Here is a 15,314-nt window from a genome sequence, read left to right on the forward strand (position 1 = left end):
GGTCCATTCATAGAAACCATGTTTTGTCTTAAAAGCCGTTTTCTACTCATCTCCTTCACGCATCCGAATCTGATGATAACCACTCCGCAAATCAATTTTTGAGAACAACTTCGAACTATGGAGGTCATCTAACATATCATCAAGTCTCGGAATTGGAAAATGATACTTGATGGTAATGTTATTTACAGCCCTACTATCAACACACATACGCCATGTCCCATCTTTCTTAGGCACAAGCAACACCGGAACATCACAGGGAATTAAGCTTTCTCTAACATAGCCTCGACTCACAAGTTCATCAATTTGTTTTTGCAACTCCTTTGTTTCCTCCGGATTGCAACGATAAGCAGCCTTATTACGCAAAGAAGTTCCTGGAACAAGATCAATTTGATGTTCAATACCACGAATAGGAGGCAAACCTGGTGGTAATTCGTCGGGAAATACATCCTTGAACTCAAAAAGCAACTCGGCAATGGGACTGCCTTCTTTCCAATTTTGGCCTTCAATCGAACTTTCCTTAGCCACGAGCAAATACACCAACTCTCCGTGATCTAAAGCTTGCTCAATCTCTCGTTCACTAGCCAACATGGTGAGATTCGACTTCTTTTTTTGCTGCACACTCATGGATCGAACCGCTTGTGATGACATAAGATATAGCACAGTCTTCTTGCTTTTCTCTCTCAATTCATACTCGTTGCTTCTCCCCTTGTGAACCACATCCCTATCAAACTGCCAAGGACGACCCAACAAAATATGAAAAGCATCCATAGGAATAACATCACAAAGAATCTCATCCACATACGAACCCATAGTCAAACCAACCCTTACTTGTTTTGACACCTTCACACTATTACCATCATCGAGACAATAGAGTGCGTATCGCCTAGAATGGGCTGTAGTGATTAAGCCTAATTTTGAAACCATCTCACTAGAAGAAACATCGGTGCAACTCCCCCTATCAACAATCACACTACACCACTTATCTTTCACTAGACATTTAGTATGAAACAACTGATCTCGTTGGTCTGAATTAGAAGATGCAATTTGGGTTTGTAGAACTCTAAGAACCAGATTTGTGTCATAAACTGGAGCCTGATACCCCTCCTCCTCCTCTTCATCGCCACTCTCATCAAACAAAAATACTCCCCCAACCTCTTCTCCTCTTCAAACAACTCCTCACGACATTCAACAGCTTCTCTCAAGGTCACTACCCGTTTATTTGGACACGCATTTTGATAATGCCCAAACCCTTGATACTTAAAACAACGCACCTTGGACAGACTTGTTTCTTTGGTTGAGTTAACTAATTTTGGGGAAGCCGTAGAATTACTTGAACCTACGGTTCTAGGTGATGTGTTTGGTTTCAAGATAGGTTCGGATTTAGACCAAGACTTGGCTTTACCGTCCATACTTGACCCTCCCCCATATTTTGCTTTCCCTTGGTTTTTCAATTATAAACAAAGTCCACAAAGAGTATCAAAATATGAATATGGATAAAGGTCTACGGTATTGGCAATATATTGTAGTTTAAACCCCTTAAAAATCTAGACAGTTTTTGTTCCTCAATCTCCTCAATTTCCCCCACTAAGGACAACTTTTCAAACTCATCAATATATTCAGCCACACTCATTTTCCCTTGCCTGAATTCAGCAATTTTACGATAAGTCGTTTGGCACATATCTTTTACGTAGCTTACGTTTCAAAGACTCCCCAGAGGTGATTTTCTCCTTCCCATCACGAATTCTCTTGGATTTCAGTCCTTGGAACCACAATGATGCTCCTCGTCCTAGCTTCAATATGGCATACTTAAAACGCTTCTCATCATCAATGTCCTTGAAATCGAACATTCGCTCTATCTTGCGCTCCCATTCCAAATAAGCTTCCGGATCTGTTCCACCAACAAATTCAGGAAGTTCCGTGACTTTGAATTCATCCACAACCCGTAGTGGATCACGTCTAGGATGCCTTCAAAATCCCCCATCTCGAACGTTCTTTAAGGCTTCTAGGAGATGTTGTAGAAAGTCAGGATCGTCATAATCCATTTTAGCTCGTAAGAATCACGAACAGCAGCTCTGATACCAGAAATGATACAAGTTTAAAAACTCCTTGTATAAGGAAAGTTGACTAACAAGCTAGACCTATAGCTTGTCAAACGTGATTGAAAGGCATGACCTCTTGACTCACAATCGGCTCTTTGAGTAGGAAACACGTCCAAAACAAAGAGAAGGTTTAATTATAATCAATAATTCAAAGTAAACTGAAAACAAGTGTTTATTGTTCAAAATTGGTTGTTTATAGCCTAAACAATAATAGCCTAAACAATAAGCTAAAAACCGGTGGTTAAAAGAGCTTTAAACAGCCATTTAAAAGCCATTTAAGAGCCTTTAAAACCGGTGGTTACAAAGCTCTAAAAGCCTCCTAATTCAGTCACCAATTTGGAGGTTACAAAGGCTTAAAACCCTCCTTACAAACAGCAATTTAAAGCTAAGTACAAGACTGAATTTAAATGGGATTAAAACAATTGTCCCCTTATAAAACTAAATTACACAAAAACAAATAAAGATAAGCTTAAACGGACCATCAAACGCACTTGATTAAACGGACCATCAAACGCACTTGATTAAACGGACCATCAAACGACTCACTCAATCCAAGTCACCATGCACACAAAATGAGCCATCGAACCTAAATTAGCTTTGGTTCCAATTGTTAGCATAAGACCGTCACCTTGACCATCACCTTCATCCATGACCGTATCATCCCCTCCCCCTTTAAAAGGAATTGGCCTCAATTCAGCAAGGCCATCATCATCAAGATAGGTGAGAGGTCACCTACATTGAAAGTAGCATGGACACCATAATCTCTCGGAAGCTCGATCTTGTAAGCATTATCATTCACACGTGGAACCACCTTGTAAGAACCTTCAGCCCTAGGCATAAGCTTGTTCTTGCGTTTGCTTGGAAAACGCTCTTTCCTCAAATGAACCCAAACCAAATCACCTTCGACAAACACCCGAGGCTTGCGATTGTTATTTGATTTCTGTTTATAAGAGGCATTGATAGCTTCAATACGGTCACAACTTGTTGGTGCGATTTCATCATAGATTTTAACTTGGCATTGGCATCTTTGTGAACCAACTCATCTTTTGGCAATGGAATCAGATCCAATGGGAAATATGGATTAATCCCATATACCACTTCAAACGGAGAATGACCAGTAGCATAAGTAGGAGAACTATTATAAGCAAATTCAGCGTGAGAACGATTATAAGCATATCCTTTTGCGTCTTACTTACCAACCCTCGTAACAACGTTCCCAAGGTTCGATTTGTAACCTCCGTTTGCCCATCAGTTTGAGGGTGATGTGAAGTGCTAAACAACAATTTGGTTCCCACCTTTTTCCACATTAAAGTAACTCAAAAACTTAGAATCACGATCCGAAACAATAGTCTGGGGAATTCCATGCAAACGAACAATCTCTTTACAATACAAATCAGCCACATTACAAGCATCATCGTTTTGTGATAAGCAACAAAGTGAGCCATCTTGGAAAATCTATCAACAACGACCATGATTGCATCCTTACCTATTTGAGTACGAGGCAAAGCCACAATTAAATCCATAGAAACATCTTCCCAAGGACGAACCGGAACTGGTAATGGTGAGTACAAACCGGGCTTGAAAGAACTCTTGGCCATATGACTAGTCACGCACTTACCCACAATGTTCGTTACATCGCCCAACATTTTAGGCCAAAAGAAATGCTCCCTCAATATCTCCAAGATCTTAGCTATGCCAAAGTGACCAGCCAACCCTCCACCATGAGCCTCACTAACTAGTAGCTCACGAATTGAGTGCTTGGGAATACAAAGACGATTGCCTTTGAAAAGAAACCTATCTTGCAACATGTACTCTCCATAGGCACCAACTGCACATTTCTCAAATGCAACTCCAAAGTCACCATCAGTCTTTCAAGGTCTCAAACCCCAATAGACGAACATCAAGTGTAGCAAGCAAAGTATATCTCCGTGATAATGCATCAGCCACCACATTGCTCTTACCATCTTTGTACTTCGAAGAAAAATGAAAGGATTGCAAGAACTCCACCCATTTAGCATGCCATGGACTCAATTTTTGTTGCCCATTAATGTACTTTAAAGAATCATGGTCAAAATGCAAGACAAAGTGACTAGAACGCAAATAATGACTCCAATGATCCAAAGCTCTAACAATGGCATATAACTATTTATCATAAGTGCAACAGTTCAAACGAGCAACCCCCAACGTTTCCGAAAAAGAAGTTATGGGACGCTTACCTTGGATCAAAACAAGACCAATTCTCACACCACTAGCATCACACTCGACCTCGAAAGGTTGAGAAAATCCGGCAATGCCAAAATAGGAGCAGCACACAAACCCTCCTTAATTACATCAAATGCCTTTTGAGCGTCCTCTCCCCATACAAACGCACCTTTCTTCTAACAACTAGTAATAGGACTAGTAATGGTACTGAAATCACGAATAAAACGTCTATAAAATGAAGAAAGACCATGAAATGAACGCACCTCACTTATAGTTTTAGGACTAGGCCATGATTTGATAGCCTCAATCTTGGACTGATCCACAGACAACCCATCCTTCGAAACCACATAGCCCAAGAATACCACATTATCAACAAGGAACAAACACTTCTCTAGCTTCCCATAGAGCTTTTGAGCTCTAAGGGTTTCAAAAACATCCATCAAATGAATCAGATGCTCCTCTTCGTTCTTACTATATACCAAGATGTCATCGATATATACCACAACGAATCTTCCCAAAAATGATTTAAGCACTTCGTTCATTAGCCTCATAAACGTACTAGGAGCATTAGTGAGTCCAAATGGCATGACGGTCCATTCATACAAACCATGTTTTGTCTTAAAAGTCGTTTTCTACTCATCTCCTTCACTCATCCGAATCTGATGATAACCACTCCACAAATCAATTTTTGAGAACGACTTCAAACTATGGAGGTCATCTAACATATCATCCAGTCTCGGAATTGGAAAACGGTACTTGATTGTAATGTTATTCACAGCCCTACTATCAACACACATACGCCATGTCCGATCTTTCTTTGGCACAATCAACACTGGAACATCACATGGACTTAAGCTTTCTCTAACATAGCCTCGACTCACAAGTTCATCAATTTGTTTTTGCAACTCCTTTATTTCCTCCGGATTGCAATGAAAAGCAGCCTTATTACGCAAAGAAGTTCATGGAAGAAGATCAATTTGATGTTCAATACCACGAATAGGAGGCAAACCTGGTGGTAATTCGTCGGGAAATACATCCTTGAACTCAAAAAGCAACTCGTCAATGGGACTACCTTCTTTCCAATTTTTGCCTTCGATCGAACTTTCCTTAGCCACGAGCAAATACACCAACTCTCCATGATCTTTAGCTTGCTCAATCTATCGTTCACTAGCCAACATGGTGAGATTCGGCTTCTTTTTTTACTGCACACTCATGGATCGAACCGCTTGTGATGACATAGGCTTTAGCACAATCTTCTTGCCTTTGTCTCTCAATTCATACTCGTTGCTTCTCCCCTTGTGAACCACGTCCCTATCAAATTGCCAAGGACGACCCAACAAAATATGACAAGCATCCATAGGAATAACATCACAAAGAATCTCATCCACATACGAACCCATAGTTAAACCAACCCTTACTTGTTTCTCTTCACACTATTACCATCATGGAACCAATGGAGTGCGTATCGCTTAGGATGGGCTGTAGTGATTAAGCCTAATTTCAAAACCATCTCACTAGAAGCAACATTGGTGCAACTCCCCCCATCAACAATCACACTACACCATTTATCTTTCACTAGACATTTAGTATGAAACAACCGATCTCGTTGGTCCGAATTTCGGTTTGTAGAGTTCTAAGAACCAGATTTGTGTCATAAACTGGAGCCTCATACCCCTCCTCCTCCTCTTCATTGCCACTCTCATCAAACACAAATACGTTCCCCAACCTTTTCTCCTCTTCAAACAACTCCTAACGGCATTCAACAGGTTCTCGCAAGGTCACTACCCGTTTATTTAGACACGCATTTTGATAATGCCCAAACCCTTGGTATTTAAAACAACGCACCTTGGACAGACTTGTTTCTTTGGTTTAGTTAACTAATTTTGGGGCAGCCGTAGAATTACTTGAACCTACGGTACTAGGTAATGTGTTTGGTTTCAAGATAGGTTCGGATTTAGACCAAGACTTGGCCTTACCATCCATAGTTGACCCTCCCCCATATTTTGCTTTCCCTTGGTTTTCCAATTTTAAATAAAGTCCACAAAGAGTATCAAAATCAGAGTATGGATAAGGGTCTACGGTATTGGCAATATTGTAGTTTAAACCCCTTAAAAATCTAGACAGTTTTTGTTCCTCAATCATCTCAATTTCCCCCACTAAGGACAACTTTTCAAACTCATCAATATATTCAGCCACACTCATTTTCCCTTGCCTCAATCAGCAATTTTACGATAAGTCGTTATTCTATGAGTTGTTGGCACATACCTTTTACGTAGATTACGTTTCAAAGACTCCCAAGAGGTGAGTTTCTCCTTCCCATCACGAATTCTCTTGGATTTCAGTCCTTCGAACCACAATGAAGCTCCTCGTCTTAGCTTCAATATGGCATACTTACAACGCTTCTCATCATCAATGTCCTTGAAACCGAACATTTGCTCTGTCTTGCACTCCCATTCCAAATAAGCTTCCGGATCTGTTCCACCAACAAATTCAGGAAGTTCCGTGACTTTGAATTCATCCACAACCCGTAGTGGATCACGTCTAGGATGCCTTCAAAATCCCCCATCTCGAACGTTCTTTAAGGCTTCTAGGAGATGTTGTAGAAAGTCAGGATCGTCAAAATCCATTTTAGCTCGTAAGAATCACGAACAGCAGCTCTGATACCAGAAATGATACAAGTTTAAAAACTCGTTGTATGAGTAAGGATAGTTGATTCACAAGCTAGACCTATAGCTCGTCAAACGTGATTGAAAGGCAAGACCTATTGACTCACAATCGTCTCTTTGAGTAGGAAACATGTCCAAAACAAAGAAAAGGTTGAATTATAATCAATAATTCAAAGTAAACTGAAAACAAGTGTTTATTCTTAGAAATTGGTTGTTTTATTCCATTCGACAAGCTGGCTATAAATAGCCTAAACACTAAGATAAAAACCGGTGGTTACAAGAGCTTTAAACACCATTTAAAACCCATTTAAGAGCCTTTAAAACCGGTGGTTACAAAGCTCCAAAAGCCTCCTAATTCAGTCACCAATTTGGAGGTTACAAAGGCTTAAAACCCTCCTTACAAACAACAAGATTTAAAGCTAAGTACAAGACTGAATTTAAATGGGATTAAAACAATTGTCCCCTTATTAAACTAAATTAAATGAAAACAAATAATGATAAGCTTAAACGGACCATCAAACGCACTTGATTAAACGGACCATCAAACACACTTGATTTATCGGACCATCAAACGACTCACTTAATCCAAGTCACCATGCACACAAAATGAGCCATCGAACCTAAATCAGCTTTGGTTCCAATTGTTAGCATAAGACCGTCACCTTAACCATCACCTTCATCCATGACCGTTCATCCCCTTCCCCTTTAAAAGAAATTGACCACAATTCTGAAAGGCCATCATCATCAAGATAGGGTGAGAGGTCACCTATATTGAAAGTAGCATGGACACCATAATCTCCCAGAATCTCGATCTTGTAAGCATTATCATTCACACGTGCAACCACCTTGTAAGGACCTTCAGCCCTAGGCATAAGCTTGTTCTCGCGTTTGCTTGGAAAACGCTCTTTCCTCAAATGAACCCAAACCAAATCACCTTCGACAAACACCCGAGGTTGCGATTGTTAGTTGATTTCAGTTTATAAGAGGCATTGATAGCTTCAATACGTTAACGAACTTGTTGGTGCAATTTCATCATAGATTTCAACTTGGCATCGGCATCTTTGTGAACCAACTCATCTTTTGGCAATGGAATCAGATCCAATGGAAAATATATATTAATCCCATATACCACTTCAAATGGAGAATGACCAGTAGCATAAGTAGGAGAACGATTATAAGCAAATTCAGCGTGAGCAAGCTTGACATCCCAATCCTTTTGCGTCTTACTTACCAACCCTCATAACAAAGTTCCCAAGGTTCGATTGGTAACCTCCGTTTCCCCATCAGTTTGAGGGTGATGTGAAGTGCTAAACAACAAATTGGTTCCCACCTTTCTCCAACATTTATTCCAAAAGTAACTCAAAAACTTGGAATCAAGATCCGAAACAATAGTCTAGGGAATTCCATGCAAACGAACAATCTCTTTACAATACAAACCAGCCAAATTACAAGCATCATCCGTTTTGTGACAAGCAACAAAATGAGCCATATTGGAAAATCTATCAACAACGACCATAATAGCATCCTTACCTCTTTGAGTACGAGGCAAAGTCAGTATAAAATCCATAGAAACATCTTCCCAAGGACGAACTCGAACTGATAATGGTGAGTACAAACCGGGATTGAAAGAACTCTTGGCCATATGACAAGTCACGCACTTACCCACAACGTACGTTATATTAATTGCCCATTATTTTAGGCCAAAAGAAATGCTCCCTCAATATCTCCAAGGTCTTAGCTATGCCAAAGTGACCAGCCAACCCTCCACCATGAGCCTCGCGAACCAATAGCTCACGAATTGAGTGCTTGGGAATACAAAGACGATTGCCTTTGAAAAGAAACCCGTCTTGCAACATGTACTCAAATGCAACTCCAAAGTCACCTGATAGTCTTTCAAGGTCTCAAACCCCAATAGACGAACATCAAACGTACTAGGAGCATTAGTGAGACGAAATGGCATTAGGTCCATTCATACAAACCATGTTTTGTCTTGAAAGCCGTTTTCCACTCATCTCCTTCACGCATTCGAATCTGATGATAACCACTCCGCAAATTAATTTTTTAGAACAACTTCGAACCATGTAGCTCATCTAACATATCATCAAGTCTCGGAATTGGAAAACGATACTGATGTGGCCTAAAATAAACGCCACCTAGGCTGAACCATAAAGGCCCAATAAGGAGGCCTAAAAGGCCCACCAGAAGGCCTTGAGACCCTTCTACTCAGAAGGAGCCCATTTCTGTCGATCTCAAGAGGCCCAAAACAACTTAAATAGCTCAAATCAAGCCCCCAATATCAAAGCAGGACACGTGTCCTGATCTCAAAAACCATCCAATCAATGCAGGACCAGTTCCCCAGAAACCCTAGCACTATAAATAGTGCGGATCCCTAGGTAAATGGGACAATCAATTCATTCCCACCAACTTAGCATTAACTTTGCTCTGCCCTCTCTCTACCAATTACTTCTCTCTCTAGCATATACTTACTTAAGCATCGGAGGAAATATTCCTACGGGAATATTCTTGTTTTGCAGGTTGCCAGAAGTTCGTGCCAGGTCATACTTGATACCTCCGAGGAACGTGTGACACGTCATCACCGTAAAAGATCCCACAACATTTGGCGCCGTCTGTGGGGAGGTATAGTATCATGGCCGAACTACACTCTGACAGAGAGTATGCTGGTGAGGGAGAAGAGAGGCGGCCTCTCGAAAGGAGCCAACGACACATGGAAGAAGCCAATCGAATCGCAAATGCGGGAAACACACCACGTCGGGTGCAGGAGGCTGAGGTGGTTGTAGAAGAAGAACCAATGGCAGAAGCGTCTCCGCCAGGCGGCCACCTAAGCCCCAGCGTTCGAGACGCCGTGCTAGATGAGAATTTAGACTTGCCGGTCTCGGTGGGATCATTACGCGAGATCTTAGCAGGATTCCAACAGCAAATGAATCAAACCTTTCGACAGCAGATGAGCACCACATTGCAAGATGAAATTCGGAAAAATTTGCTAATCTACAGCACTGAGAGGACGGCTCCACAGAGACCCCTCAGCCTAGGCGTCAATCGGATAAGCAGAATGCCACTCAGATCCAATGTATGGAGGGCTGGAGAAGGCTCTCGTCCACAAGCTAGCAGGGGAGTCAGCCCTGTGCCTGAGCGCTCGGGAAACGGCCGCGACCCCCCTACTTTCTTACCTCAAAGGGACCCGGTCATACGACCACCGTCTAGGGGAAGCCCACCAGTCGTCTTCCGGCCCGCCTCAAGGCGTCAAGAACAGTATGAAGCGGAATCTGAACTATCAGACACAGGGTCCACCCCTGTGATGGAAGATCCTCCATTTTACCCCTCTACTCGAGGACAGACCCAAATGACGCCCAACAGGGTAAGCATGCGCCCCCGCCTGCTATCCAACCGCCGTGAACCAACTTATCACATCCAGCAAGGTTTTAATAATCTGACGCTAAGGCACATGAGTACCCCCTTCTCCGAGGAGATCATGAACGCCCCGAAGGAACCCAAGGTAAAAACTCCTACCATTGAAGCCTATGACGGGACCACCGATCCTGATATGCACTTAGTCGCATACCGCCATCACATGTATGTTCAAGGAACCAACGAAGCCACTTGGTGCAAATATTTCCCGGCCACTCTCAAAGGAGTGGCGTCCAAGTGGTTTGAACATCGCCCCCAGGGTCAATCGCCTCTTTCAACGAACTACAAACTCTGTTCTCCACAAGGTTCATGGCACACAAGGAAGAAAGGAAAACAAGCATGCATTTGAGACGGATCCAACAGGGGAAAGATAATCCCTAAGAAGCTATGTGAAGCGTTTCAACTTAGAAGCCGGACAGATCCCAGACTTGCCCGATGGCGTCTCCTTTGATAATTTTATCAAAGGATTGAAGAAGGGATCCTTTAAGTTTGACCTGGTCAAGAAAAGCGTGAGGACTATGGCCGAAGTCTTGGACGAGGCCGAATCATTTATCCATGCAACAGAAATATGCAGCGCGTCAAAGGAAGGAAGGATTGGAGAACCAACAGACTCCTCCGGAAAGAAAGATAAAATGGACCGAAAAGCCCCACGCGTAAATGGCACATGGGCCCTCTCAAAAGATCATGATACCAACTCTCCTAGGCACAAGAGAGAACGTCCGCAGGAAAGGGAATATTTTGAGTATAACACAGACCTCCTCACAATGCTGAAAGACGTCGGAACCAGGTTTGACCTTGAACGGCCTTTCCCCATGAAATCTCCTGCTGAGAGTCGAGATCCCAAGTTATATTGCCAGTTCCATGAAGACATAGGACATGAAACTAAGAATTGTGGAAGCTTGGAAAGGGCCCTACACGGCCTAGCCTCCAAAGGACACCTCAAGAACTACTTATAGAAGAATGCTCATGGCTTTGGAAAAAACCAATACAAAAAGAACAAGTCACCTGCCTCACCTACGGAGGGACAACACAGCGATGGGGGGTTTGTAGCCGTCATATCTGGAGGACCAGCCGCTGGAGGACCCACCATGAGGGGACAAAAAGATTATGCTCGCCGCCTAGGACAAGTAATGCTGTCGGCAAAGTCACCCCTGGATCCATTCCCACGGATAGAGATATGTGAGTCAGATGGTGGACGAATAGCCACTCCGCATGATGATCCTCTTGTGGTCGAATTCAAGATATCCAATATGAGAGTCAAACGCATTCTAATAGACACGGGAAGCTCGTCCGAAATAATGAGCCTAGAATGCCTCAATCGCCTAGCGCATGATCCCAAAACCATTGAAAGTATTCATTATCCCATCATTGGTTTCGGAGGGAGCATTATACACCCTGTGGGCGTCATCACTCTGCCGGTTCGAATTGGCGATAGGAAAAATGGACGGAAGATGGAGGTGGACTTCCTGATTGTTAAGGACTTAACAGCATACAATGTCATCTTGGGACGACCCACCTTGAACAAGATTAAAGCTGTAGTCGTCACCCACCTGATGCTTTTGAAATTTGTGTGCAATGATGGAGTGATAGGCACCATATATGGAGACCAACAACAGGCTAGGGACTGTTACCTTACGACCCTCAACCCGACAGCATGGAAGCAAGATCCTGCCGAAGCCAGAGGCAAAAGAAAGCACGAAGACGAACTGCTAGCCGCCAAGGAGAGTAAACCCGCCCAAACAGAAACGGTCAAGATTGAGGAAAGTGGCTGAAAATAGAATGTCATTAAGTTAACTATTGTACCCAGAGCCTACAAAACGGCCTAGCTATTGTACTAGAGCCCACAAAACGGCCTGTAAATGCCCGCCTAAGACGCGGTGAATTTAGCTTGCAACTTAGTAAATGAATGTTTTCTTATCTGACAAATACAAGTCTTAGTTAAACCCTTTAAAAACACTAAGGGGTGGAGAAACCCACAAGAAATCAAACTCCAAATGGTGGCGTCAATATTTACTAAATAAACGACGACCCTAAAAATATCCTGTACTAACAAACACAAAAGACTCGACAAGAGCAGATATCCAACATGACGCCTCCTCCTTGGAAGGCGTCCAAAAAAAAAAGACTCAACAAGAGCAGACATTCAACATAAGGCCTCCTCCTTGGAAGGCGTCTAAAAAGACTAATCGAATGACGGCCTGAGAAGTGGCCTAGATTAGCGCCTCAAATTAGGCTGATCACCTAAAACACTGAGGTTCCCGTCTATCAAATGGACCCATAAAGAATTCCTAAGAAATCAGTAACGAACTGAAATGGAATCAAAATAAAACAAGTGCACGAAGGCACAAAATGTTTATACATGCGCTCATGGCGCAAACAAACCAACACAAATAAATGCCAAAAGGCATCAAAGTTATTACAAACGCCCACGGCGTCATTCAAACCAATTACATAAGAGGCTGCTCAAGGATGAGGGGCGGTTGAACTCCCGTCCTGGACGTCTTTGCCTTCAGGGGAGTTCACTTCTTCCTCCTCCATGTCCTCCTCCTCCCCGTCGCTAACGAACTCAGGGGGATCTAAGCCTAGGCGTCTAGCCATAGAGACGGCCATCTGGTAGGAGATGCGACGTTTGAACCAGGAAAAGTCCTTCCCATCCATAGACTGATCCCACGCCCTTTGGGCATTCTCCAAAATGGACTCTTCGCCTAATTTGAAAGAACTCGCTGCCTCTTTGCGCACGGCTTCAATCTCACCCTGCATAGCCTTAAGCTGACCCTCCAAGACGTTCACCTTGGATGAGAAATTGGTCACCCGCTCCGAGACGGAGGAATACTCTCTCAGCACGGCCAGCCTCTCCTCATGCTCCAGCAATTTCTGTTCGTAATTCTGGGCGTCCTCCTCAGCCTTCTTCAGAGCGTCCGTTTCAGACTTAATCTTTGCATCCGCGTCCACGTTGTTCAATCTAGCCGTCCTCTCAGCATACTTCTCATAATTCTCAATCTGGTCCTTATGCTTGAGCATCTCATTATGCATATCGAAGCGATAGTTCCTACTCTCAGTACAACGGATGAAGAGCTGCCGAAAACAAAATAGAGTAAAAAATAATAATAATAATAATAATAATAATAATAATACAAATACAAATAAGAGAGAAAGAAGACCATGAATAAGTGTCTCACATCAAGTACGAGGGACTGAATGGACCCAAAGAACCCCAAGTCAATCCCGAGAAGTGACCTCACATACTCCTCAGGAATGGCCGCATACACGTCCGAAAGGATCTTATCCTTCGCCTCTGAGCTAAAACCGTCAGAAGGGGGGATGCTCGCCACCTCAGCACGCCGCATCCGTTTAAACATATCAACTAAACCAAATGTCAAGATATCAAACACCATGCAAATACCGAGTTGTCATGACAGATTAAAAGTATAGAAACACTAACCAATCGACGAAGCCGGAGGAGGCATGGAGGCGTTATCAGTAGAAGGAGCGTCAGCCTCCTTGCCCTTGCCCTTGTCCTCCTTGGACGAGGTGGTGGCCCCAGCAGCATCAGCCTGGTCGGCCGCTACTTCGTCAGCAGCCGCTCTGACAGCGGAATCTCCTTCGGTGTCCACCTGGGGAGAGACTTCCTTATGCTCAGACGGAGGAATACACGCCTGGTTAAGGGGAACCTCTCCCCCCAGCCAGAGGAGCAGATGGTTTTGACAGCGACAGCTTTGTTGCAGCATCGGCCGTACCCATCTTCTTAAAGAAGGGCCGCTTTGGCTTAGGAGCCACCGTCGAAGACGCAGGACGCTTCTTCGTAGCTGACGAAGTGGGCTCCTGAAAAATGTAACAAGTAAACGACCAAGTCGAAATCTGAAAGGAATACAGAGGCATATTAAAAGCAAAAAACATACCTTGGCGACGTCACCAAAGGCACCCTCATCGGACTTCTTGGAGGAGTCCTTCTTCTTGGCCTCCACGGCCTTAAGAATGTCCTCGGTGTACACCTCAGACAGCCAAGCGGGTACGTCCACGGCCTTAAACGATCCATGGCAGAATCTACAGAACCAAGGGAGTTAGTAGAGGAAAAAGAACAACGGTGTTGAATGAAAGACTATGGAAAACTACCTCTACTTAAATAGGGACAAAGACCGACGACCGAAAGAAAGACTATGTTGGTGAACTGGCCTACATGGGGAAGCCAAGCATTAGGCACCCATGCATGGCTCTTTGAAGACAACCGATACATCTCGGCCTGAAACAAGGGCTTTATGAGTCCCCAATCCCTTGACGAAAGGCGGGGGAAGGCGTCATCCCTAGACAAATAACGGGGCTGACGGGTCCATCTAGAAAGACGCCTTGCAAGGGAGAGGTCCTCCATTCGAACAACAGACCACTTCTTCCTCCACCAAACCCAGCTAGAGGTCTTACCCACCACCGTCTTATATCCCTGACGGCTGTAAAGGGTGAACCATCCCTGGGGAGAGCAAGAGGAAGGGGCAATAACTACAAAACGAAGGAAAGCAGGAAAGGAAGGAGTGATGCCGCTCAAAGCACACTTGGCACTAAACCCAAAAATGTTTGCCCAAGAATTAGGTGTCAGCTAAGCAAGGCCAATATCATACCCCTCCAAGACGTCCATCACAAAGGGATGCAAAGGAAACCTAAGACCCAATCTAAAAGCAGCAGTGTAGACAGCAACCTCTCCCTGAGAGAGTTGGTCCACGGCATTATGGGGTCGAGGGCTCCTAAGACTAAACCCTGGGGGCAGGAGCAGAAAACGCTCAAAGTCACGTCCCTGTTCCCTCAGATACCTCAGCCATTTCATGCTGGGAAAATGTGAGAAGGAAACAAATTGACATCCTCTTTCCCCCGGACCATAGGAGGAAGGTTTTTTGCAAACTCCTCGTCAGAAGAACTAGAGGAGTCATCTTCA

The 15,314-nt window shown here is 43.6% G+C and overlaps 1 protein-coding gene across 1 annotated transcript; it reads right to left on the bottom strand.

Moving 5' to 3' along the window:
• Positions 1 to 12,687: 12,687 nt before the first annotated feature.
• On the bottom strand, positions 12,688 to 14,417 carry LOC110780201 (uncharacterized). The gene is made up of 4 exons (XM_056834646.1): positions 14,293 to 14,417; positions 13,836 to 14,215; positions 13,573 to 13,757; positions 12,688 to 13,468 (listed from the first exon to the last, which is right to left on the bottom strand). The coding sequence occupies exons 1-4, from the start codon at positions 14,319 to 14,321 to the stop codon at positions 12,857 to 12,859; spliced, it is 1,206 nt and encodes a 401-aa protein (XP_056690624.1). The 5' UTR covers positions 14,322 to 14,417; the 3' UTR covers positions 12,688 to 12,856.
• Positions 14,418 to 15,314: the final 897 nt, after the last annotated feature.

This window comes from Spinacia oleracea, chromosome 1 (assembly GCF_020520425.1).
Source record: "Spinacia oleracea cultivar Varoflay chromosome 1, BTI_SOV_V1, whole genome shotgun sequence".
Lineage (NCBI taxonomy): Eukaryota > Viridiplantae > Streptophyta > Magnoliopsida > Caryophyllales > Amaranthaceae > Spinacia > Spinacia oleracea.

Coding starts and splice junctions, on each gene's coding strand:
- LOC110780201 (XM_056834646.1), bottom strand. CDS start 14,321: ATGAGGGTGCCTTTGGTGACGTCGCCAAG. Junction 14,216..14,292: donor CCTTTGGTGACGTCGCCAAG/GTATGTTTTTTG, acceptor TACATTTTTCAG/GAGCCCACTTCGTCAGCTAC. Junction 13,758..13,835: donor TCCTCCGGCTTCGTCGATTG/GTTAGTGTTTCT, acceptor CATTTGGTTTAG/TTGATATGTTTAAACGGATG.